Source organism: Meleagris gallopavo, chromosome 19 (genome assembly GCF_905368555.1).
Source record: "Meleagris gallopavo chromosome 19, MGAL_WU_HG_1.1, whole genome shotgun sequence".
Taxonomy (NCBI): domain Eukaryota; kingdom Metazoa; phylum Chordata; class Aves; order Galliformes; family Phasianidae; genus Meleagris; species Meleagris gallopavo.
In genome coordinates this window covers 1,420,153-1,445,016 of record NC_139422.1, presented here as the reverse complement: position 1 = coordinate 1,445,016, position 24,864 = coordinate 1,420,153, and the positions used below count along the sequence as shown (strand labels likewise).

General features: G+C 48.8%; 3 protein-coding genes across 4 annotated transcripts; 1 reads left to right on the top strand and 2 right to left on the bottom strand.

Annotated features, from left to right (window-relative positions):
* Positions 1-476: 476 nt before the first annotated feature.
* DPH7 (diphthamide biosynthesis 7) lies at positions 477-10,233 on the bottom strand. Of its 2 annotated transcripts, none has more exons than XM_085239730.1 (9): positions 10,084-10,233; positions 9,011-9,147; positions 8,110-8,197; positions 7,282-7,376; positions 5,792-5,958; positions 5,238-5,310; positions 4,446-4,511; positions 4,075-4,247; positions 477-2,567 (listed from the first exon to the last, which is right to left on the bottom strand). In XM_085239730.1, the coding sequence occupies exons 1-9, from the start codon at positions 10,183-10,185 to the stop codon at positions 1,945-1,947; spliced, it is 1,524 nt and encodes a 507-aa protein (XP_085095856.1). In that variant the 5' UTR covers positions 10,186-10,233; the 3' UTR covers positions 477-1,944. The 2 variants fall into 2 exon arrangements, with proteins under 2 accessions (XP_085095856.1, XP_085095855.1); XM_085239729.1 differs by lacking the exon at positions 10,084-10,233 and adding an exon at positions 9,327-9,575.
* A 2,758-nt stretch (positions 10,234-12,991) lies between these two features.
* On the bottom strand, positions 12,992-20,225 carry ZMYND19 (zinc finger MYND-type containing 19). Its single transcript, XM_085239672.1, has 6 exons — positions 20,042-20,225; positions 19,829-19,888; positions 18,878-18,984; positions 15,708-15,848; positions 14,787-14,967; positions 12,992-13,689 (listed from the first exon to the last, which is right to left on the bottom strand). The coding sequence occupies exons 1-6, from the start codon at positions 20,090-20,092 to the stop codon at positions 13,546-13,548; spliced, it is 684 nt and encodes a 227-aa protein (XP_085095798.1). The 5' UTR covers positions 20,093-20,225; the 3' UTR covers positions 12,992-13,545.
* On the top strand, positions 20,091-24,365 carry STPG3 (sperm-tail PG-rich repeat containing 3). The gene is made up of 4 exons (XM_085239658.1): positions 20,091-20,444; positions 20,593-21,039; positions 22,004-22,109; positions 24,156-24,365. Exons 1-4 carry the CDS (start codon positions 20,091-20,093, stop codon positions 24,284-24,286), a joined length of 1,038 nt encoding a protein of 345 aa, XP_085095784.1. The 3' UTR covers positions 24,287-24,365.
* Positions 24,366-24,864: the final 499 nt, after the last annotated feature.

Below are 24,864 nucleotides of genomic sequence, written 5' to 3'. Positions count from 1 at the left end.
AACACTTACAGTTATGGGCAACCATTCAAAGTAGAAATAGCTACAGTCAAAAAAAGTTGTTGATGTGTTTGCTTCTGATAGACAAGTAAACCCCAGGACTTGTCTGCTCAGCCTTTGGGAGGCCAAACACATAAACTGGACTGGTATGTGAAAAGGCTGAAGCTCTTTAAGTGAGCTAACAGGCCATGATGGGAAGCAGGAAGAGTAAGCAGATGACTTTCATGGTGGAAGCGGTGGTGTTTTGCAAGACTTCATCCTACAATAAGGCACACAGCAAAAACCTGTAGGGAAGGGAGAAAACAGTAGTGCAACAAAGCATGCATGTCCCTGCTGATCATAAGTTTAACACAGCGCATCACTCTGTCTTGGATCAGTATGGGTTGTAACACAACATAGGCTTTTATGTTTAGTGATGGTAAACTCCAACCAACATGCAAAGGGCCTCTTCTAAAATCAAAACAACCAGGAAAGATCGATCACTTGTATTGATTTTTATTTAGAAACATCCAAAAATATGGTGATTTTTTTTCAACAAAAGCTCTTGTTCACATTACTAATATGAATGTAACAGCACTCAAGAAGGTTTTTTTTTTTTTTTTTTTAAATACACGTTCAACTTTGAAAAAGGAATTTCAAAGCAGTAAAATTTGTATCTGCTGTACCTCGCTTTAGATGCAGCACTGTTACAGATGCTTGTTGCTGGTGTTTCTTTCCCTCCAGGCAACTAATTCTTCAGGACTCTCAAAAACAAACCATGCAAGCTAGAAGTTCCTTACCTAGTTTAAGCTGTTTTGTTTTCTTTCTAGAAAGGTAATTAAGAACAGAGAAAGTGTTCCAGAAACGGTGTTTTGCTGATATTTCACAGTGAAAAACAGAAAGCTAATGAAGCAGCCATTCCTGGAGGTAGTTAGGGCAATGTTGCTCAAATTTTGGTTTCTGTAACTTACTTATTCTGAACTTAAAAGATGTTAGGAAACATTGCCTATACTTTTGGAGGTTTTGTTCATAAAGCTGTTCACCTTAAAAAAAGAAACAAAAAAATACCTGTAAGATCTGGACTTCAGACCTACATGAAAGTCTCACTATGGAGAACAGAAAAGATGAGCTGGACACCCAGAGTGTGTGGGGAAGGGGCAGGATGGGTTAAGTGTGGCACTAAGATATAAGCAGGGCTCACTACACAGTTTCTACTAAACCAATTTGTGCTTAGCGTGGAGAGCAATAAGATGAGATTGCATCCAGGTGATGAGTCTGAAGTAAAATCAGTGTGCAGGCATCACCAGAACCCTTACAAGAAAGGCCCTGCTCAGAATGAAGCCTGCTATTGCTGAACTACTCTCTGTCCTTTCAGTCAGTCTGGATTTCTTTCTTAGAAAGAACTTCTCTATTAAAGATCACGGTAAGCACTGCACTGTCAGCATCTGGACTGTCTTTGATTGTCTTCTCAAAGTACATACCAGTTTACAGATCACACAAGCTACGTACACACCTAAGCCTCTACTCATGGGCTTTTTTCTGAGAAATTCATGAAAACCTCTGATCACATACCGTGTTTGCCTACATGTAGTAGCACAGACAAGTCTGGTTTGTTTTGGAAGGAGGAAAATGGGCTTAACAGATCAGTCATACAGATGCAAACCAGCTCTGAGGAGATTCAAATATACTGCACAAACAAGAAGCCTCTGAAAGGAAGGCTGTCCTACTCTGAATTAGTACCCTAAGGGAAAACTAAATAAATGTGTTTGTGCTTGACTACATTTCTCAAAGCAAAGGCTTTCCTCAGTGCTGAAATTAAAACCATCATGAAATTATTCCATCATTATTGGCTTTTAAAGATTCACAAACTCAACAATATGAATTGGAAAAAAAATAAAAAAAATGAGGGTGTTAGATTAGATGCTAATGTCAGTACAGAAGCTTCCTTCCCCTTTACCTTGGGACTTGTCAGTGCCAACTTTCAGCTGTCCTTTCAGAAGGGGATCTAGTACTGGCCCTCTCTGAAGCGTTGGTCAGGTTCATTTCCCACTTCCAGACATGTAGGATATTATCATAGAAAGAACAAGTTGCTACAATGCTCGTTGCTTTGGGGCTGTCTGAAGACCTGACTGAATCACAACTTCCATCTAGGCCAATTCCATTGGATCTCTTAACTCCCAGGTCAGAACTGCTGGCTGACTCGGGACTGTCCCCTCGCTCAGCACCCCCACCCAAACCTGACCCCTCCTTTAAATCAGGTTTCCTACCCGGGTCAGGATCCCCAGACAACTTAGGACCCTCCTCTGCTTTGAGCTGCAAGACAGGGCCTTCACTGTCCTCATCCAATATCACATCAAAAGTAGCTGTAGGAGACTCATAAATTATCTTCAAGTTTCGGACCTGCAAATTCAGTCTCTCATCTCCTTCCTCTGACCGTGCCACAGGCTGCTCCGAAGGCTGGCACACAGCAGCAGAGTCCTGTAGTGCAGCCAAGGAATCCCTCGGACACAGCCTTGACCAGTCAGCCCCGTAGGCCAGAGAATTGTGCAAGACGTAGGATGACAGGATGACACATTCCTCCGTGTTTTCCGCTTTAAAAAACAAATAATGACATGAGCAGAAAGCATGTTGTGACACAGTTTGTTGCTTACAAACCATTTCAGTATTGACCAAGCCATGCAACAAGAGCTGTCCTGTCCCACTGTACTGGTCAACGCCTTCTTTACAATAGTTAAGCATTTAGAAGGAACAAAGTACCCTGCCTCTTCTGACACTTCTTCAGCCACCTCCCACTAGCTTTGATTTTCCCCAGTTCAGTGAGCAGACAGAAAAGGGATTAATGTGCATGAGGTTTAAGAGCATCATTATTCACAATATAAATAGGCTCAAGATAGATCATACAGTGATCTCAAATGAGCCAGAAATATGACTGCCTAAGATTGCCAGACCAGGTTCTGATTATTAATAAACTGCAGATGTGTCTTTCCTATGGACTTTCAGCATCTCACTCTGATATTAAATGCTATCAAGTTCCTCCCTTCCCTACACAGAAGAAATGAGATCCTCATTTCACAAGCTGTGGACCTGCCCAAGGTCTGGAGAAAGTCAGCAACGCAACCGTTTTATGCATACTATATTTGTAATGTAAATGCAAACAGCTCTATGAACATGTAAATATCTTCTGATTCACATGGAAGCCTTGTTCACGCTATTCTAGATAAACCAGGCTGCACAGCATTTCCTTTCTGAGGCAATCACCCATTCACACACTCCAATACAAGAGACATGGCAGTATTGGAGAGCCCTGCAGAGGTTACAGAGATGAAGGAGGGACTGCAGTATCTCCTATAAGTAAGAGCTGAGAAGCTGTGCCTGTTTATCCTGGAGAAGACTGTGAGGAGATCTTATGAATCACATAATGCACAAATATCTTAAGGAAGACACTCAATCTATGGGGACAGACTCTTTTCAGTGTGGTCCCAATGACAGGACAGGCAATGGGCACAAACCAAATGAAGTTCCCTCTTTACTGCATGGGTGACAGAGCACAGGAACAGGCTGCCAGGGAGGCTGTGCAAGCTCCTTCGCTGGAGATACTCAAAACCTGCCTAGATGTGGCACTGTGCAAAGTGCTCCATGTGTCCTTGCTCAAACAGGGGGTTGAACTAGGTGGTCTCCAGAGGTCCCTTCCAACCTCAGCCACTCCATGTCTGTGTCACCAGCAGGTTAGTAACTCCTGCTGACAACAAAACATATTTGATATTCACCTAACTTCTCTGAACCACCAAGATGAATACAAACCAGATCAAAGGTAATGCTTTTATATCAAGATAAACAGGCTTCTCCCCATTAAGAGAAGTTACAAGAGATTTATGTATGATTTATGGCAGTGCCTTAGCACAAGCTACCATGCCAATGCTGAGGGTTGGTCTGGGAAAGCTGGAAGAGTTAATTTAAGTTGAAATAAATGTCTAAGGCTATAAACAACATCTGAATCTTTCTAGCAAGCTCAGAGCAGGAGCTTCCCCATTAACTTGGAGGTAGGAAACGTGAACAGCAGAGCAGTGTGAGAGCATCTCTGTTCCTCTGAGCACTCACCCATGCTTCCACGGCAGTCAAGGATCTTGAATCCACTCTGCATGCAGGCTGCTAACAGCACAAAATCACAGGTTGGGTGCCATTTCAACCTCCAGACTCCACCTTCAACATGGGTGTCTGCCAGCGGCTGCCTCATGTTCCTGGTGTCCCACAGCAGCACGTGCTCATCATAGCTGGAGATGTATCACAAATCAATATGCTGACAAGCAGCAAAGCTGATTCAAATACAGCAAGTTCAGAAGAAAATGAGGAAATACCACATAACCTTCTCCACAATGAATTCCTAGAGACCACACCTTGAGAAGCAGTACCACATTTAAGATAGCAGAGGAGGATGAGCACAGTAGGGAAGGCAGCTAGAAGGGGTTTACCTGCCAGTAGCCAGAAGGTTCTCCCGGTGGGGACTGCACTGAATGCTGCATACACCCATTGAATGTCTGCAAAAGAGCAATATACAACAGAAAATATGACACACTATTTGAAACGGGGTTCTTCCTTGAATTTCAAGGCTTTGGGGTGCATACTGCTGCACCAAGATGTTTCAGAAAAGCAGAGGAGGGTGAACTCAAATGTCAGCCCAAGCTCTGCTGCAGCCACACAATCCAGCTGCCTTTCTAGAAAAAGAAACTTGTAATCATACATTACCTTGGCATGAACAATTTCTAGTAATACTTGGACCATAAACTGTTAAGAGCCCATAAGAATTTCAGCAAAACCACTGAATTCCCAGAAGATTTTATTCTCAACATTAATATTTCCATAGCAATAATGATCACAAGCATTTTAAGGCTACATATGAAATTTCACTGGAAAGCTGTACATGTTGCTTTAATCATATTCCACAAGATACCTTGTACTGTCAGAAAAAATAGGAAAAAAAAAATTACTTGAAATAAGTGAAGAATTAAACATTTTCTAAAAAAAACTTCCACAACAATATACCCACATTTAACACACGGAAAAATCTCCTCAAAAAAGTGAGAGAAGAAAGTTTCAACCTGAAGCCATCCTGATGAAAAGCCTGATGAGAAGAGATATATCTTCTCTCTCAATTTCCCAAACGAGGCAGAAACAAAACTCCACTCATTGCTCATCTCTGAACACAGCAGTTTGGGAAGGGACACAATAGCTGTGGGTTCCAGCTGCTGGCACTGCTTGCTTACCTCCTGCTGGTGAACACTGGAGTTTCTGGATTGCATCTGGTGTCCCAGCCTTTCAGCAGGCTGTCATCTCCTCCTGCACAAAGACAAAACACAGCTATCCCGAACACCCCTCAAAAGATCGCTGCGAGAACTGAAGCAGAGCTACTGCTTTTCAGTCCTGGGATATCAGAGCATTTAGCAAACAAATCAAACCTCATTTGAGGCTCACATGATACCTCACCATACAAAACACATGCAACAACAGTGCCCCAATTTGCTCACTGAAAAAATGTAGCTTCAAGAGTTCTGACGTCTTGGCTTCTATCTGTAACCCTTGCACGCCCCAAAGGATCACCAGCTTTTTGCCAAGAGCCAGCTCAAGTACAGTTTAAAAGATATGGTTTCTCCTAATTAACCCTCATCGCTTTCCCCTAGCAGAGAGCCCCAGCTCTTACAAGAAGCGTGATGGGAAGGTGCACACCCAACTCTGCAAACTAAAATCTCAAGGAACACACTCTCCTAAACAAAGCGAGCCATCCCCAGTACCCCCAAATAAACCCCCAGTGTTTACAGACCTGAATACACAATATCAATGTTCCAGTAATTAAAAGCAGCAATCCAGGCCTCAAACTTGTGAGCCTCCCACTGGTTCAGGATGTGCACAGAAGGTGCAGATTCATCTATGGAGAACAGATTCAGCTTCCCCTCTGAATCACTGCTGATCACTCTCAAAGGACATCCACTACATTGGAACACACAGAAAACATCGAAATTTCTGAAACTCATGTCCTAAGTAATCACCAAGTACAAATTAGCTGCCAAACTGTAGATGGCTAGCATATATATTTGATTCACTGACACTACAGTGGAGGAATGCATGCATTTATACAATTATTTTCTGCTTCCCATCTTAAAACCATCCATAGTAGTGATGCCTACACCCCGATCTCACAGAGGGAGCCATGATGTTTCAATCATTTTTGTTTCAATCAAATAAACAGGTCTTTCTTTCCCCTCAGGGCTTAGCTTGACTTCTCATGGGCTTGATATTAATCCCCTGTCGTGAACCAGTTACCTTCCAACAGCTCAGCTGCAACTCTAGGTACTGATTTTGGTGTCTCAGGGCTTCTTTCCAGTTCTACATCATATGCCAGTTATTAAACCATACCAAATCTCCCAGATTTCCACACAAGAGATACCTGGTCACCCCCAGCCCTGCACTGATAGTTCTACGAGAGCAAAGGCAGACATTCAGCTTCTAGAAAGGGTTATCTGTCTCTGAATAGAAAACAGTGGCATGCTTCAAAGCAACCTTTCATCACAGCAATCATCATTTTTACCTTGAAGGGCAGAAACCAGAAGAAACACAGACAAGAAAGTAGAACTAGAAATTCTGCTTATTCATTAAACAACAGAAAACATATGCACAGAAATAAGTTTGAATTAGGAAAAGCAACTGATTAGCTGCCCTGCAACACAAAGTGCAGTACTGCCTCTGAGCCCTTCCAGTTTCCAGTCTCACACTGAAGGTATCACTCTGTTTTACTCTTACAGACAACCTACACCTGGCCTCTTCCTGGGGACAGCTAATTCATGTTCTGTAATTCAATTATGCTACTCCTGAAATCAAATGTATGAGCCACTTCTAAACCAACTCTCTACTGATTCTCATGAAGCTGTCTAAAATTTTCTTACTATCAGCTCTTAAGCAGACATTAGAATTTCAGCTGTTCTGTGAGCAGATGGAAAAAGCATCCCATTGCAGTCTTTCTTTTAAGCAAAGAGAAACGTCCCTGGTTCACCTGCCATCATTCACTATGGCACAGCCTCAGGTTTGTGGTTGGATCAGGCTCTGCTCTTGCTACAGTGACCACAGCACTTGTTCCTTTGTTACCTCTCTCTGAAAACAGTAACTTTCAGAGAAGGCCAAGGGAGACAGCTGGGATCAAGGAAATCTTAAGCTACTTTGCAAACAAAGCCACCAGTTCCGTTCATCAAAAGCCTCAGCCTGCAAACTGTCACACACAGAGACACTTCAGCAACAGCCTTTATCTCCCATCCTCACCACTGCTCACGTCCTGTGGACCAGTCTAAGGACAAGGCCAGGCGCTGCGCACCGAGATCGACCCTGAAGCATGGCTCCAACATGCAGCTGTTCTTCTACTGGAAAGAAAAGAAATGGGGTAAGAAGGAGAAGGCACAAGGTAGACAACCTGTACTGCTTACATTTATGCCAGGTGTTTTTCAGAGACAGACATATTAGAGACCCACGTCAAGAAGAGATGAAAAATCCCATAGCAACTTACAGTTGTTCAGTACTAGCAGAGGGACAAACTTTGTGAATACACAGCATCCCCACCACTCTGCTTCCCATCTCCCACCAAACCCCCCTTAAAATTTTCTTTCCCTTAGAGAGCAATGAAGTGCAGAACTGAAGATCTGACTGCAGAATTCCCTTATTGTCCAGTTGGGTTTTCCCCTTTTTTGCACTGAAGGAACAGCTCTCTCCATCAGACTCTTCTCACCAATTGAAAGAAATCCCTCTCCAAAACTCTTTCCTACTTTTACCAACTTTGCACCTTCTGCTGTTTTTACCAATGACTCCATACTTATTCTCAAAGTTCACAAAGCTTGCTGCTGCTCCCCCACATCTTTCACCTCCAACACCCTGCAGGTACAGAGGATCCAGCCAGTCTTTCCGGTACCATAAACAAGTTTGTGGAATTTTTGAGGAACATTAACAGAAGACAAAACAAGTGTTTAAAAAACATACAGCTAAGTACACTGAGAAAGCCATGGAAACCATACTCCTTCCCTGCAGAGTCTCTGAGCATTGCAAATAAAGCTAGAATGTGGTAAGAATAACTTCAACATTAGTGTTACAGGCACCCACCTCACTGCCAGTCAGGTGGCAGAACTCTACAGCACCCACTGAGTTTGCAATGCCAACCATGGGATGTTCTGCAACTGGAATGTGGCACCTGAAAGATCCAGCAGTTAAAAAAGTCTTGAATGTATACCTGTTTTGAGTTTAAGGAGAAAAGCAATAGCTTTTACTGTAGGGTGCAGAAGGAAAGGGCACTTGATTAAAAAATCTCATGAAGAAAATCTAAGGGTCTTCTTGTTTCCATAAACCTGCACCAAGGGTAAAATATTATACATTAGGGGAATCTATGACGTATTATGATATAAAGAGATGGAACACTTTCCTGTGAGGACAATCTGAGGGCTGGGGCTGTGCAGCCCAGAGAAGTGAAGGCAGAGCTGAGAGCTGCATATCAGTATCTAAAGGGCTGTGAGAAGGGAGGGGACAGACTCTATAGCAAGGGCACAAGGAGAAATGGTTTCCAAATGAAAAAAAGGAGAGATTTTGACTGGACATAAGGGAAAAGTTTTTTACAATAAGGGCAGTGAGGCACTGCACAGGTTACCCAAAGAGGCGGTGATGCCCCATCCCTGCAGACAGCCAAGGTCAGGCTGTTGGGGCTGTGAGCACTGCTGGAGCTGTGGGTGTCCCTGTGCACTGCAGGGAGTGGGACCTGATGGCCTTTAAGTGTCCCTTCCAACAAAAACGATTGTATGATAAACAAACGAGGTCTGCAGTCACTGCCCAGCTGCTCATAAGTACGCAGGAGAACGCAATGCAGAAACGAGCACAATTTGCTCACTGGTGGATGCTTCCCTCTGAGAAGTCGGGGACAATTTAACTGTAAGCAGTCAGCCCTACCAACGGCAGAAGGCACCGAGGAGCAGCAGAACCCGCGAGTTCTCCAGCCCCCCCAGCCCAGCGTTACCATTTGATGTCCAGGACGGCAGCGGTATCAATTCTCTGGATCTCAGTCAGCGGGATGCAGGGCTGCTCCTCGTTGTAGTGGTACAGGTAGAGGCGTCCCGTCCTGTCGCAGGCCTGGTGGCTCCCTCTGCAGTCAGTCTGCAGCAGAGATCAAGAAGAAAAGCCCACGTTTAGCGGCGCTCCGGCCACCCCCCGCCCGAGGGCATCGCGGGGGGCTCTTCCTCACGGCGGGTCACCGCAGCTCCGCCGGAGGAACCCGCGGGGACCCGCAGCCCCGAGAGGGGGGAAGAGCCCCGGGCGCCGCGAGGCGGCCTCACCGCGGCGGGCGGGCGGAGGTGGTACGTGCCGCAGGCCAGGATACTGTGCCAGCCCTCCACCGGGCACCACTCCACCGCGTCGGCGCTGAACTCCGTGTCCACCACCTGCAGCGTCCGCGTCCGACACGGGGCCGCCATTTCACACCGCGCTCATAACCGCGCGGGGCGGCCCCGGCCTGCCCGCAGCTCCGCGCCGGGGCGGGGCGGGGAGAGGCGGAGGCTTCGACCGCTTCCTGTCAGCGGGGCGGGGCGGACGGCGGGCCGGGCCGTGCACGGCGCGGAGCTGCCTCGCTCCCGCCTTCCCCACACGGTCCCACGCGCGGCCCTCGGCTCCGTCCGCACGCAGCGCGATGCTCCCGCCCTGCGCCTCCCGCCCCTCCTGCAGTTCTTCACACAGCCCTTATCGTTATTATTGTCACCCTGAATAAGCTCACTGGGAGTTGCTGCCTTCTCCATTCGCTACTTTTTCACAATTATCTATTAATTTTTTAGCCATTTTCACACCTCCCTTTAGTAGCTCTGTGACTCTCCTGCTGTCCCACAGCAGCAATTTGCCTTTACTGTGAGCCAAGTTGGTTGTTGGTGATGTGGTGCAATCCCAAGCCACATCCCCTCAGCCTGTTGATGCCATTACTGCAACCCCGGTACAGCCACTGGGACTTCCCTACACAAAACACGCCGATTCCTCTCCTGCATTCAGCCCTTGATGCTGCATTGTAGCATCCCCACGTTTGCTAAGGGGAAGCACTGCACGTACCTGGCTGTGTTCTGCCACATCTGCCCCAGAACTCATTTCAGAAGCAGTTTTCATGCTGGTACCACAGAGAAGTTGTACATCCCAGCTGCTGGCTCTGCTCATTCTCGCCAGCCCCCTCAGAGCAGTAAGTGGGACTGTCTAGGCCTGGCACTCCATTGCTGCTGCTCGGTTCTGAACTTTAATCACTCCTGAAAGCACTTTAGCTTTAGACATAGCTCTGCATATGGAAGCATTCTTGTGTGAACTCCTCAGCCCTCTCACAGTGAACACAGATGTAAACAATTCACTTGGTTCTGCCTGCTGGGACCTTATCTCCAGGTCAGATCTTCCCTTCACTGCACATTGTGTCTGCTGACTCTGGCAGTCTCTCTGCTCCTGATGGGTTTTAAAATCACTTGTGTGAGTTTTATGATTTGAGCATTCCTCAAATCCCATTTTCTTTTGTATTATCCCTTCCCCCAACCTCCCCCCCCAAGTCTGCCTCCCTCCAACCCCCCCCCCCCACACACACATCTTTAACACAGCAAATCCTATTATTTCCTTCTGCTTTTGGACACAGTTCATAAAGGATTTCTTCATCCTGTAAGAGCATCACTCAGTGCTGTTTACTCACACCAGCCTCCTTGTCCCCTCTCAAGCCTGTTGATGGTAAACAATTGCTCCCAGCCCCAGTGCAGTGTCTCACATGAGTTCCACATCCCCCACAACATTCAGGGCTTTGAGCTGCCCCTTTCACCTCCACCACTTTCATTCAGAAATCATCACAGAGCAAAAGAATATAAACCTATGTTTATATTGAGTGTTAAAAGGCTCAAATCTCAGGTGAACATCATGCCCTGTGCAGTGTGTTATTTCAGACTTTGCGTTCCTTATGCCAGCCACAGCTTTTATCTGAACTGTGGGATAGGTACTACCATACCACCAGGATGTGAAGGAAAATACCTGGGGAGAAACAATATTTCATGGCATGCTGACATGTACACGACGCTGTGCTGTGGTTACCAGCAGCTCATGGCAGGAGCCTGCAGAGTTGGATTTGCCCCTTTACAGCTGCGAAGAAAGCCTTTCTCCAGACTCTCCCAGGGTCCCACGGGGTGCTCCCAGAACTGGCAACCACCAGAGGCACTCATTCATTCCTGGGACCTGAAGGAGACCAGCACGACCCAGCAGCAGCAGCCCTGGGCACCCTATGAGCTGCACAGGATATTGTGTGCATCCAGCAGGGATCAGCCATGTGACAGCAACGCAGCCCATGGCAAGGGCAAGGCAGGACTGCGTGGGCCTGGGCTACTGCCTTCTGCTCCCAAACACTGCAACCTGGCAGGCATCATCGCTCAAAGACATTGAGGTCCTCATAGCCACTTCTCTCCTCAGGCACAAAGGGTTTGGAGTCAACAGCTGCACATTAAGATTAGTAGCTGTCTTACTTCATCATTAATTGATGAAGAGACTTGTAACAGACCTCCTAACCCAGTGGTCACCTTTCCCACCCCATTCACCACCCCAGGCACCCACCATCCTATTTTTGTTCCCTTTAGCATTTCACCTCTGCTTTATCTGCTGCTCAAGAGATATCTGCCCTTTGCCTCCTCATCAGCACCTCATTTGCAGTTCATCTATTTCTCCTACAGATGAGCCATGACCACTTTCTCTGCTCAGTGCTGCAGAAGAGTTTAAATGCTCTAACACTGTACTTTGCTAATCACAATTAGTGGTAGTACAATTAAGAACTGGCAGGAGGAACACCAGCCCTTTAGAATGGCAAGGAGACAATATTTCTGCCCTTCTCAGATTATTACCTTGGGTAAAAAAAATATATGTATTCCTTATATTCCATTAAAAAACTTACAATCCATTTAAAGCAATTAATTGTTTCCTTAAAAAAAATAATAAGAGAAGTTTGAACAGGTCCTGCTCAACCTCTTTGTACATAAGAACACTTCAGGCAGCCTGAACAGAAAAGCTGAGGTATAACCATGAATAGAGTTGCACCTTCAAAATGTGCCCACCAAGAGAGCTTCCAGTGGGAAGCTTTACAAGTTATTATTCACTATGAAGCCTGAAGTACAAAAACCCACCCAAGCAGTAATAATTAAGAACTGAGCAGATATTAGAAACATAATATTGGCGTCCGCAGCAGGCTGTTGTCTAACAGATTGAGTACAAGCAAGACCAACACTCCAACAAGAAGTGGCAAAGTGAATTCTGATTCAAAAATGAATTTGACAGTTTTCATGTTAAAAAAAAAAAAAAATCTATTTCAAGAAGCATTCAGAGAAAGGCTCTGCTTTCAGAATTCAGCAACTCACATTTTTTTAGCTGCGAAGCAAGACTAACAGCTGGTACTAAATCATGTAGTTCTTCAGGAAACTCAGTGATACACCTTTAAGGCAAAAGTGAGAAAGAAAAAAACTTTCAAGTTATACATGAGAAAACACCTGAAAAGAGAAAAACAGGCACGTACTCTGCACGTCAAATCCTCACTACTAAATAAAAAAAATTGATTCTTGGTTTGACACTTTCTCTTTAAATAAATAACTCAATCACCAAATATTAGGTCATTTAGACATATCTGCACATCACAGTATTTGCTGTGCTCCCAGGGAAGCCACGATGGCAACCGCACCCCCAGGCAGCTGCCTACCTGAGCTTCCCTACAGCTACTTCTGTACAAGGGTTTTGTGACAAGAAAGCCAATTCAGCTTTCTAGAAGCACTGCTTGCTTAACACACGGACTCCAGCAGTGCTCTGAAGGAAGCAGTACCACAGCCTGCCTGCTCACAGTAATCCCATGTGGTCCCACGCTCTGTCCCAGCTCCTGTTGGGTATGCATGTCCAAGACCCAAGTGTGACTGTGCTCTGAAAGCACCTGGCAGGGAACAGCAGAAAACTAGAGAGCACACAATGATTCATTCCAACCTTTACTGTGTTTGCCTTTTTTTTTTTTCTTTTTAAGTATAACTTCCATGCAGAGTTCTCCAGAGCAAGTGCTGATGTCAGAGCCTCCTGGCCTTGGCACAGCCACAGACACTTCTAGCCACATGGGAGGAAAAGCTTTTGCTACATGACTTTTTTTTTTTTTTTTTTTTTTTTTAAACTTTGAGGCCAACAATGTGTTCTCATCTGCACATTACAGGTAATGAGTCCTATCAAGAATTTCTAACAAAAACTGTACATGAGTTTACAAACGTATTAACATATAAATAATGAGAAGCTTCCTGCCTGGAGCCTCCACAGTAGTCTTTTTGCTTGAGAATATAATACTGGAAGGGTAGACCCGATCCCTTTCCACAGCACCAGTCAGAGCCGGCTTCGTCCAGTCAGCTGTTCTGCTCAAGCATCACAGGGTTTTTCTTCTTCAGTGCCTCTGGCTTCAATAAGCAGTCTGTCATTACTGTGCAAAAGCAAGAGTCCAATGCCTTTGAGAAGGAATCCTGCTGCTGAGAGGCCTGTGCCGCCCGGTCATCGCTCGGGTCCGAGCTCCTGCTGGAAGGTCCTTTTCTTCTCCCGACAGTGCTTCTTGTGCGCAGGCCAGTCCTTCTGCTGGCACTGCGACCCGCAGTACCTGGCCACCTGGCAGCGGCCACAGATGTTGAATTCACGTAGCTAGGAGAAAGAAGGCGGCGTTAGCAAGCCTGCCCAGCACCACCACGACACCTCTGCCTTTCCCAAGGAGGTTTACAACCCACCTCTCGCTCCTGCCTATGGGCACATCCCAGCACCAGCGTCAGAGTACCACAACGACTCAAAGCAACAGCATTTGTTTGATTTTGCAATTGTTCCTGCAGGGCTCAGTAGACTAAATTCTGACAGCTTTACACGTGTTCTCATACTGCTGCTGTTGTGCAAACATCTTTGATACAGACACAGTCAGCAGGGCTGCACACGCTGTCACTGCTGGACAGTTATCCAGGAAGCTCTCAGGTGCAGACCCAAACAGAAGGTAAAGCTCACCCTTTTTCAAATTAAGACAGTTTTCAAACTTGTTTACATCCTCCTCAAAAAGACCAAAACGGAGCACTAAGTGATTTTAGCCTGTTCAGCGTTTACTATCACGAAAGAAAAGCCCTTATTCTTAGATAAAGACATCGGTCTGATGGAGATGCAGCCCTCAGATGCCCCATTCTATACCTGCCTTCATCTGGACTATGCTGCTTCACCTCATCTGCCTACAGCAAAGAGCTACAGCTAGCTTTCCTGTCAGTTCAGCGCTGAATAAGCACCATGCAAGTCCACTCTCTTCACATGAAAGGTCAAGCACGTAATCTTTTTTACTCCACTGCTTTCAAAGCCTTAAAATGCTTTCTCCATATCTGATATAGAAGCTTCACATAGCTCCTTCAAATTCTGGGTCACTGGAGATCTGGAATGCTTCCACCTGTCTTTTTATGCACACTGCAGCCATTACACTCCTCCCAGCATACAGTTAGGACGCTTCTCGAACACAACGTTCTCTTAAAGCATCAATTAAAATCTACATTCTTCCTCTACGAAGCCCTCATAAACACTTCCAAAGAAGTCTTAAGAGCCTGAATCACATCAGAAAAAATCCATGCTGAAGAACACCCGATTTAAAGAGAATTTCTGCCTTTAGCAACTGAACGCAGCCTGCAAAACTTGTTAGTTTCAGGAACAACCTCTCCCCTCTCCTACAGAAGTAGCCCAAGTCATCATCTGTTTACCTCCAGCTCTTTCAAACACACCTGTTTTTCAATCATTGTGCATGGGGGGTAGTGACATTCATAATATGTGCATGAGTTCTCTTCCTCCTCCACAACATCCCCGTTAGCGTTGTAGTATCGTGTTACATTCAGCACAGGAAACTGCTCTTCTATAGGGTCTGTAGGGAGCTGCTGGATTGCCAGCCAATACAGACTTTGTTCCCTTTAAAAAAGCAAGTACACATTTGTTAAAAAAAGCAGGTAAGGTTACCATTGCATTGAACCTGCTACCCTCAGACTACACAGATTTCTCACATACAGCATCCTTTTAAGGTTACTCTGGTGTAAATGCATAAGAATTAAGCCTGTGGGTCCCTCACAAAAAATGAACATTCCTGCCTTCCTCCCCCCCCATCACAGGTTAAACAAGTCCAACCTGATGTAAGGATCTGATGCACTTTGAGTAACATCGGCACAATGTGGTGTGTAGGAAATTGCCACAACCTGCAGCAAACACCAACAGAAGCTGTTCCCAGGAACTCGTTTTTAACCTAAATACATCATTCCAGATGTAAGCATTGTGCAGCTTTTGCAGACTGTGTTAGAACTTCAGTGCCTGAGGATGAGAGCTACAAGCCTGCAAGAACTGCAGGCTGAACTCCGTGTCCCCAAATGCCACCATTCAAGCAGAAGGGAACGCAGGTTTACTGCTTTACTGTGGTGACATCTGGCAGAGCAGAACCTCTACGTACTGCCACGGGGTGAGACTGACCCTCCATAGCACGGTCAGCACTAACTCTGGTCTTTCTCAGATGAGCAATCTGAAACAGTGTGGTGCATAAGCAGCCCAAAGTCAAACAAACAGGCTCAGACAAATGGACACCACTGAACAGAAGAGGTGAAAGAACTGACGATGTTGACAAGTATTATTCAATGGCATCTCCCTGCCAAATATCAACACACCTTTGTTTACTGGAGAGATCTTCAGCTTTGGGTTTCCACCCCCACGGGACGAGGCGCAGATTGTCGAGGCGGTTGTCCACGGTCACTGAATTCAGATGTACCACCTGAAATCCCGGAGCGATCCCCCCACGGTGCCTCTCCCTGCAGGAAACAAAACCAGCTCAAAGCTCAGCAACGAACAATGCTCCACAGCCCCAACTCTGCACTGAATCCAGAAGACCTCCCAGCCTGCTGCCGTTGAAACGGTGATGATACAACTCATGCTGCAGTGAATATTTCAGCTATATCAGCTCCCAGAAGACAGAGATCTGTTTCAGAAGCTCGTTTCCATTATAAATTAGTTGACTCAGAAGACAATCCTAGTATATTTTAATTGCAAGAATATTGCAGAGAAACTTCCAGAAACCATCATTCCAGTTTCAGCAACAGCATCCATGTAATTATTAATATTATAGCTTGAAAGGAGCTAATATTGCTTTATTATTTTAATAAGAGTTTCTATCAGACACACTTATGTTCAAGTTTGGCACTGGCATGAGTCAGTTTTTCATTTAGTGAGGACGTCTCTTAAGCAACAGGACAGGGGTTTCACCACCAAACAGGCAAATGTTTTTGACTAATTGTGAATAACAGACAGCCTGCAATGCCTGCACAACTGACTAAGAGAAATTACTGAACACTGCTTGAACCCAAAGCAGGACAGCTGCATATTAACTCATGCCAGCCTTGATTTAGAGAAGAAAAGAAACCAAAAACCGAAAGCAAGCTATGGAAAGGAGTCTGCTGAAAGGTCCTGATGGAGGGAAAGCTGCTCGAGAGCTGGACACTGCAGGAGGGTCTGACAAGTGAAATGGGAAATGCTGAAGGCCGAAAGTGAGAACCACGGAGCTACATGGATACATACACGCATACAGATGAAGGCAGATCAGATACCAAGAGGGAAGGAATTAAGGTTCATTAGACCGACTCAGGACAAAGTGCCAACAAGAGAGATGGGATTGATACGGATGTGGGATCTGGGAGGAAGAAACAGAGGTGCGAAGTAAGAGCAAAGTGGGGAGGAGGGAAGGAGGGAGACTGACCAAGAAACTTTTCTGAAACAGATAATGAGAATTTAAAGAAAGGCTGAAGTTAGGGAACAAGAGGATTCCAAGAGATTGTTAGGGGCATCAATAAGCCACGTCCTACCCTGCTTCTACAAAGCCTCCATCTGCACCCATGACCCCAGCAAGCTCTGCTGCAGCTGTACCTCCCGCATCCCATAATACCCAGGGGCACATCCTGGTGCAGGGTACCCAGGAGCCACTTGAGCCAAAGGCTGCAGGAAGCTCCTCCTGAAGGAGCACTGCAAAAGTGTGGTTATGATTCAGGCTGCAGCTCCCATGTGGCAGTGCAGGTTGCTGCACACATCAGCAGGAGGGTTTTGGGGGGAAATGGGAAAAGGTTCTCATCACCACTACAGCTTTGATAGCCACAAGCTTTAAGGGCCTCACTACATGAACAATGATTCCTGCTTAACTCAAAAGAAAAAATATCTATCAGCCTTATTGCAGAAGCATCCAACACTGTATGCTAAACCAGAAGCACAGCATCAGGTTTGTTCCTTCAGAGTGGGATTCTGGGGAAGAAGGGGACACACAGAAGGATGGGTGGAACTCCTGCACTCCTCCACATGCACTAACTCAAGCTCTCTGCTTTTCCTTCATGCAGGAAACGCAGCTGTGATGGGTGCTGCCATTCATCTCCCTTACAGGGCCCCTGCAGTGCTCCCTGCTGCCCAGACATCGTGGGGAAAGGACCTTCAGCTCAACACACTGCAGGTTTCTTTTCAGAACAGCTGCAGCACAAGGAGAGCAGAACGGTGTGCTGACAGCAGGGCCAGCACTACACAGCACCTGTAGCCAAGAGGCTTCCCAGAGATACAAGGAGACTCGGGCAGCAAGGCAAACGAAGCTGCCTCATGGTAGCATGTAATTAAAGACCACAGCAAATCGCACCTTCAGAGAGATGAAACCAACTTTACAGAACAGTAGAAATGCTGAGTGCTTCCCAAAGAACCTGACTGCATCTCCAGACATGCAGATCTACATGCAGGACAGCTCACAGCCTGGCTCCAAAAATCCCCATCACACAGAACCTCGGGGGTTTGACACCAGCATAAGCTGAAGTCACACGATTTGAGTTACCCAACTGAATATGTTAGATTTGTTTCCTAACAGATGTCCAGCTAACGAGAGAGGCAACGGCTACGCTGTGTGCAAAGCCCTGCACACGCTGGAGCAATGCAAGCACTGCAGGTCCTGCTGTGAGGTGCACAGTGAGCAGGGGCTGACAGCCCGACTCACACCGTGCGGTGCAGCCAGCTTCTGACTCACTTCCAAAGTTGTGTACTGTGAGATTAAACAATAACAGAAGCAAGTTAAAATCCATATTTAATGAGCAGATTGAAAATAATAATAACAGTGCCTGGCGCTTTTCCCGACTCCCTTCTCTCATCCAGGCACTGAGCTGGGGGAGAACAAGTAACCTCAAGCAATGAAGAAAGTACAGTGAGATCTTGGGCACTGTGACTTCTCATTACAGTTTATTGGACTGAACAGAAAGCATGCTTAATTTCTCAAAAAAAGACTTCTAAAAATAAATAATGGTTCTCTTCAATATATCCCATCTTTCCTACAAATCCATGGAAAACACATTTGCAAAGTGCCTCCGACAACAGGTTGCTGGCAACCGTGCACACTGGGCTCTGAGTCCTAACGGCAGCTACAAAGAATTTCAGGCAGTGCTCCCTGCCACGTGGGGAGCAGACACAACGGTATAGAAAACAGCAGCAGCACCCTTCAGACAGCGCTCCAGAAAGCCAAGCAAAATCCCTCAAGTTTCAGGCTATCAGATGCTCTATCCACACTCTGCCATTTCTCACTTACCTGCTCATCACAGGACAGAAGAAACCCCAAGTGAAGTTTCAGTTGTATTTTTCAGATTTAAGCAACACAATACTTACCTGTCACTACTTTCCATGAAAATAATGTTATTGGAGCCTCAGTTATTTCAAGGCACAGGCAAAACAGACCCAGGCCAGGACACAGCAGCACCACTGTGCTCAGCTCTGGCTGAGGCTGGGAGCCTCAAACAAGCAGCAGCAGCCCCAGGCTCCACGGGATACCCACCAGAGCAGCTCATGCAGCAGGCGACCAGATCCCCTTCCACGGTTTTTGTCAAAAGCGTAAGCAAATATTTTAGCACCATTTCCATCAGCATCCACCTCCATGCGAGCCTGGAGAGAAGGGGAAGATTGTAAGAACAACGGGTGCTGAGCAGCAGAGCGTGAGCTCCGATGGGACAGCAGTGGTAAAGACAGGCAGCACTTCCCATGTGTCTGCAGGACGCTGAATCGCCACGGAATCACGGTTGTTTCAGATCTCCAGCATGACTGAGCCTCTACTGCTGCGGCTTGGGTTGGGAGGGACCCCAAACCCCCCCAGCTCAGTTTGCTTAGGGCCCATCCACGGCCTTGGGCACCTCAGGGATGGGCACCCACAGCTCTGGGCAGCGGTGCCGGGGCCTCACGGCTCTGTGAGGAAAGTGTTTTCCCCCCGTCTGACCCAGATCTCCTCTCACCCCACCCCACAGCGGAAGTACCGAAGTCCCCCGCGCCGCCCCGGCCCCACTCCCACAGCCCCCACCTCTCCTCGCCGGACGCGGCGCCGCACGCGGGGCCTCGCTTTGTCAGCAGGGCCGCGCAGAGGGGACGCCGCGGCGCCGGGAGCTCCGCGAGCAGCACAGCCGGGCATCCCTCGGCCTTCCCAGCCCCGGGGGCGCGGGCGGTAACAGCAAACCTCGGGGTGTGACTCCGTTCAGGGGACGTTTCCGCACCCACGTGCGGAGGAAAATCCTCTCAACTTTCCCCGCTCCGACAGGGGGAGCGCCGTTCCCGGCCGGCAGCGCGCAGGGGCGGCAGGCCGGCAGCGCGGCGCGGGGATGGCCGCGTGCGAGAGGACGGAGCTCCGGAGCGCTCCGGGCGGGGCGGGGTGTGGGGCCGGGGCGCGGGGCCGCGGGCCCGGGAGGGGGGAGGAGCGGTTCCCGAGGGGTTCGGTCCCGGGGGGCCGCGCCGCGCTCACCTCGAAGGAGAAGCTCTCCACCAGCGGGATGTCCTGCTCGTCGATCAGCGTGTATTTGGTCTGCAACACAGCACCGCGCTCAGCCGCCGCCCCGCGCCCACCGTCCCGCGCTCCGCCCGCCGCCCGCTCCGTGCGGCCGAGCCCGGCCCGCGGCTCCCGGCCGCGCCCCCCCCCCTCCGTCCGTCGGTCCGTCCGCTCCCCCGGAGCCCGCACCTTGCCGGCCACGCGGCCGAGCCGCACGATGCCCAGCTTGAAGTCCGTCATGGCCGGGCCGGGCCGGGCCCGCGCTCAGCGCCTCGGAGCCCGCGAGCGGGAGCCGCTGCCACGCGCCGCCGCCTCGCGCACACCCGGGGAGGGGGGCGGGGCGCCGCACCACCTCCCACCCGCCGCCCGCCGGCCAATGGCGGCCCGCGCCCTCGCCGCGTCACTCTTACTACGCCGCCGGCGCGGCCAATGGGAGGGGGCGCGGCGCGGGATCACGTGGGAAAGGAGGGCGGGAGGAAGGTGGAAGGGGGCGCGCGCGGGCGCGGGTTCGGGCGCGGGAGGGGGCGGGGGGAGGGAGGTGCGGGTGGTGACGTCACGTTCGCGGGAAGCTTTGTGCCGCCTGCACTGGCGGGCGGGGAGGGGCCTGGGCGGCTGCACTATGCGTGCAGCCATAAATAAATCGTAACTTGGCCGCGGTGGGGCTCAGTGCCAGCCTCGAAGGCCTGGCAGCGGCCCGGTCCTAGGCCGGGGGGGATGTCCAGGGGCTCTATAGGAACTAGAGCGGACGGACGGACGGACTCGCGGCAGCTCGGGGCCGCTGCGTTGCGGGAGCGCTCTCCGCCGCCCCTCCGCCTCCGTGCCGCGCAGGCGCTCCTGACGCGCTGTCCCGGCGCCGCTCCGCGCGCTTCGGCGTCGTTCCGTACCGGTTCCGTACCGCCGTGCTCCGACGGGGACCCGGCGCCGAAGGGCCGGTGCTGCTGCCGTCAAACTCCGCGTGTTCGGCCCCGAAGGCGCTGTCCAAATCGGAAACATGGGTAAATGGGGAACGGCGGTGTCCGTGCGGTCGCCTCGGGGAGCGCGGCCGTGTCCTGGGAAGGGCTCGGCACCTCCGTGTGGCACTTCCCGTCCTTCCTCGTGCAGATGCGGCACGCTGCAGTGGGAAGAAACCGTGGTGGCCGAGCGCAGAGCCAGCGATCGGGAGGATGGAGTTCAAACACGGAGCTGATGTAGGTCGATACTGGCTGTATCAGTTTCTTTCTAGGAAGCCTGGGTGGGGAAAAAGTTATTGGCAGAGCGGGACCAGATTGCCAGCTTCCCGGAGCTGCATGGCTCCTGCCGGAGCTGTCCTGAGGCAGCATGGGAAAGATCGTATTTAACCCCAGGAGAGTTTCCCTTAAGCAAAATACGTTTTTTTTTCCTCCCCCATTATTTCCTGCACTGTCAAGTGTGGAGAGCCTACGGTGCACGCATGCAGGGATGCTGCACAATGCAGGGTGCTTCCAAGCTCACACCAGCGGGGGCTCTGCTAATGCCGAGGTTAGCGATCGCTTTAAAACTTTTTAAACTAAAATTGCTTCTGAAAGATGTGCTGCTCACCTCCGCCAGGCTGCCTTCACTGTCAGCAATGCAAGCATTGGCGCAGCTTGGTGGTGGGATTGCTGCAAAGCTCAGCTGGAAGAGAGCCAACTGAGCACACAGCCAGCCTGGCCAACGGAGCTTCCCCAGGGTTCAGGAGGTCCCACCAGCATTCCAGTGTCCCCACTGCAGTCTGGGGCCACTTGGAAATGGTTTTCCTTATGCCGAACCAGGATTTTGTTGCGAGTTCTGTTTTTGGAGAGGTGAGGAAAGTGCTGGGTTAAAAGCAGACCTCACTTCAGAGAGCACCAAGGCCATGCCTCCTTGCTTGGAATCTCCAAGCTAGAGAATTAAAAATAGTAAGTGCCTGGGATATCAGTCTTGCTTTATTCAGCTTTATTCCCTGATTCTCTCAGAGAAAGGCCCTACAAACAGCTGGAGAGGGAGCAAAGGGAAGCAGAAGGCAGGGGAGCTCCTGCAGCTGCTGAAGAGCTGCACGAGGTCTTGCAGACTGATAGTCAGAGTTGGGATGTGTGATATAAGCTGATGTCTGCTGCTGCTATTTGAAGTGACAGAAGCTAATTTTGCGTTCTACCTTTCTCCATTTCACTGCAGCCCACATGCAGTATCTGCAGCCCTCAGCTCACCGGAGCGATGTACCCACATTTCATCAGGCAGCAGCGGACCAGCCTGGATATTCTCAGAAACCGCAAACACATCGGTCAGCCCAAATCCCAACCTGCCCTCCCACACAGCCCAGCCTTCATCCAGAGATCCTGGCAGCTCCTTCCTTGCTGCTGTGCATCCCACTTCTGCCCCTGAGCCCAGTGTAAAGTTACAGCATTGCTGCTCATTCAGCATCTCAGGTAGAAAAGGTCACAGAATGGCCAGGGTTGGAAGGGACCTCAACGATCATGAAGCTCCAACCCCCTGCCACATGCAGCACCACCAACCTCCATGTTTAATACCAGCCCAGGCTGCCCAGGGCCCCATCCAACCTGGCCTTGAACACCTCCAGGAATGGTTGGGGATCCACAGCCTCTCTGGGCAGCTGTTCCAGCACCTCACCACTCCTCTGTAAAGAACTTCCCCCTGACATCCAACCTCAGTCTTCCCTCCCTCAACTTCAAACCATTTCCCCTTGTCCTGCTGTTATCTCCCCTTCCAAAGAGTTGATTCCCCTCCTGTTTGTAGGCTCCCTTTAGGTACTGAAGGCTGCAACGAGGTCACCCCGCAGCTTCTTTTCTCCAGAACAACTTTTCTGAACAAACCCAGCTCCCTCAGCCTGCCCAAGGTCCATCCTTGGGAAGCTCTGCCCATTTCCCCACTGAGCACAGCAACACAGAAGCAGAGCAGGCACAAGGCCTTATCACAGCAGCAGCCTCTGTCAAATCATGTGCAAACAGGTGATTTCTTATGATCCCCACACTAATGTTATGTGCATTTTATGCTTCACAAGCAGTACAGGATGCATTCCTAATGCATGACTGCTGTGCACTCAGGCAGTGTAGCCAAAAGCCACACTTCTGGCTTAAGCTGGAGCAGTTACAAAGATTTCATTGCTCTGCATCTAAGTAGCCTCAAACAACAGCCAGTTAGGAATTTTAGGAATTGAGTGGTGCTTTGCATAGTGGGAATTGACACTGCTCGCACTACTTCAGCAACCAACAGCCACAGCTCAGCACACACAGCACACTAGCTGCCACATTTTCTCATACTGAACTTGGGCTGGGATTTACTTGGGGGCCTGACTTTTCCTCCATTATGCAGAGACTCCAGGTCACTCAGCACCAGGTGCTGCTGCAGCCAATCTCCCAGCACAGCCATCTCCCTCCTGCTGCTCTGGCTTTTTCCCAAAGGACTCAGATCCTGCTGAACAGTCAGAGCCCCACTTGGTGATTTTGAGCAGCCCAGCTGAGGTATCCTCCACATTCATTGCCAGACACACCAGTTTGCCACCCTGTCCCACAGTTACCACAATATGTACCACCATATACAATCTTGTTTGCTGTAGCAGAGCTCCATCCAGAAAGTCTTCCTCTTGTGCTGGATAACTGTGTTGCTTGCAGAAGTGAAAAGACAATGACAAAAAAAAAAAAATAATAACTAATTGAGTGCCATCACTGCATTTGTAGAGGAGGAAAGCATACCTTCCAAAAATCTTTTCTGAGACCAAGGCCCACAGCGTTCAGAGTCTTGGGAAGAATTTCATTCCCTTTCCCTTCAGAAAGACAGCTGTACATTCAGAAGGTTCCTCCCCACCCCAAGATGCTGGTGGGATTGCAGTGAACTGCACCCATAACACCACTGTTAGCTGGGCTTAGCAGCACCAATGTCAGCTAAAGCATTCTTACCACCAGGATTATTCCATTTCAGTTTTGTGCAGCCTGAGAGATCACGTAGCATCCTTGATGCTGTGCCACCCCAAAGGAAAGCCCAGACCCTGCTGGAAATAGAACAAAGCTTCCCAGGAACTTCAGAGAACTTTCTTTTTACCCACATCCTGCAGCAGTACCTCAGTTAACAGCTTCACATTGCTTTCAGATGTGAGCACCAAGCATCAAACCCTGTCTTGTATAACATGCATCAAGCCTAGAACACAAAGCACCTCTTCATTAGAGGTTGGTTATGTTGTTATAGCCGAGTTTGGAAGAGGTTCCTAACACTCCATCAGATGGTTTGGAGCAGCCTGCTAAGGTGGCACTTGATTTTTACAACACCCAAAGGGAAGTACCAACACAAACTGCTTTTTTTTTTTTAATTTCAGAGACACCTGGACCTGGAGCATATGATGTAGACATGGGCTATCAAGCTTGCTTACCCAGCTCCCCCAGCATCACCATCCAAGGAGTCAGGAGACCCAAGAGACACGAAACCGGCCCCTTTACAACACTCTGAGATGGACTACAGAATTCCACCCCAAATCAGGGCCTGCTCCCCTTCACAGTAGTGAAAAACACACAGGACTTCACCTCAATCTGAATTGTCTGTATTTTTTCTAGTCACCAGAAAACCCCCATCTCCTCTGATGGAAGGCATGAGAAAAGTCTGAGCAAAGAACCTATACCAGAGAAACCCACGCTGCCACCTAAGCCAGATGTTACCACTGCTGGCTAACCAAGGCCACGCTCCATCCCATCAGACACAAATGCTGCAGACTCGAGGACAGACCTGGACATACAGCCCTATCCAGGATTTTATTTCTATCAGTGCCATCAGAGCACATGCAGCTCCTCTGAGAGGCAGGCAGCCCAGCTTATTTCCAAGCCCTGGCAGTTGCTGGGACACTGCAGCAGCCCTGGCTGTACTGAGCTGGGGAAGCTGACCTCATACAGAAGCACTCACCCCAGTGAAGGGCACCAGCTGTAGCTGTCAGAGCCACATGTACACCTGGCATTGACAAGAGCTCACAGAAAGCTCTCCACAGAAGTCAGAGGTGTTTGCCCTCTGCACATGGGAATGCTTGCTTAAGGCAA

Excerpts from the sequence above, each read along its gene's own strand:
- ZMYND19 (XM_085239672.1), bottom strand. The coding sequence starts at position 20,092 with ATGACGGACTTCAAGCTGGGCATCGTGCGGCTCGGCCGCGTGGCCGGC. Across the intron at positions 19,889-20,041 it reads TCGGCCGCGTGGCCGGCAAG|ACCAAATACACGCTGATCGA; the intron begins GTGCGGGCTCCG and ends GCTGTGTTGCAG. Across the intron at positions 15,849-18,877 it reads CTGCTGCATGAGCTGCTCTG|GGAGAGGCACCGTGGGGGGA; the intron begins GTGGGTATCCCG and ends TGTTTCCTGCAG.
- DPH7 (XM_085239729.1), bottom strand. The coding sequence starts at position 9,464 with ATGGCGGCCCCGTGTCGGACGCGGACGCTGCAGGTGGTGGACACGGAG. Across the intron at positions 4,248-4,445 it reads AACCTTCTGGCTACTGGCAG|CTATGATGAGCACGTGCTGC; the intron begins GTAAACCCCTTC and ends ATACATCTCCAG. Across the intron at positions 2,568-4,074 it reads TGACTGCCGTGGAAGCATGG|CGGAAAACACGGAGGAATGT; the intron begins GTGAGTGCTCAG and ends TGTTTTTTAAAG.
- STPG3 (XM_085239658.1), top strand. The coding sequence starts at position 20,091 with ATGGCCGGGCCGGGCCGGGCCCGCGCTCAGCGCCTCGGAGCCCGCGAG. Across the intron at positions 21,040-22,003 it reads AGTTCAAACACGGAGCTGAT|CCCACATGCAGTATCTGCAG; the intron begins GTAGGTCGATAC and ends ATTTCACTGCAG. Across the intron at positions 22,110-24,155 it reads CAGAAACCGCAAACACATCG|AGACACCTGGACCTGGAGCA; the intron begins GTCAGCCCAAAT and ends TTTTAATTTCAG.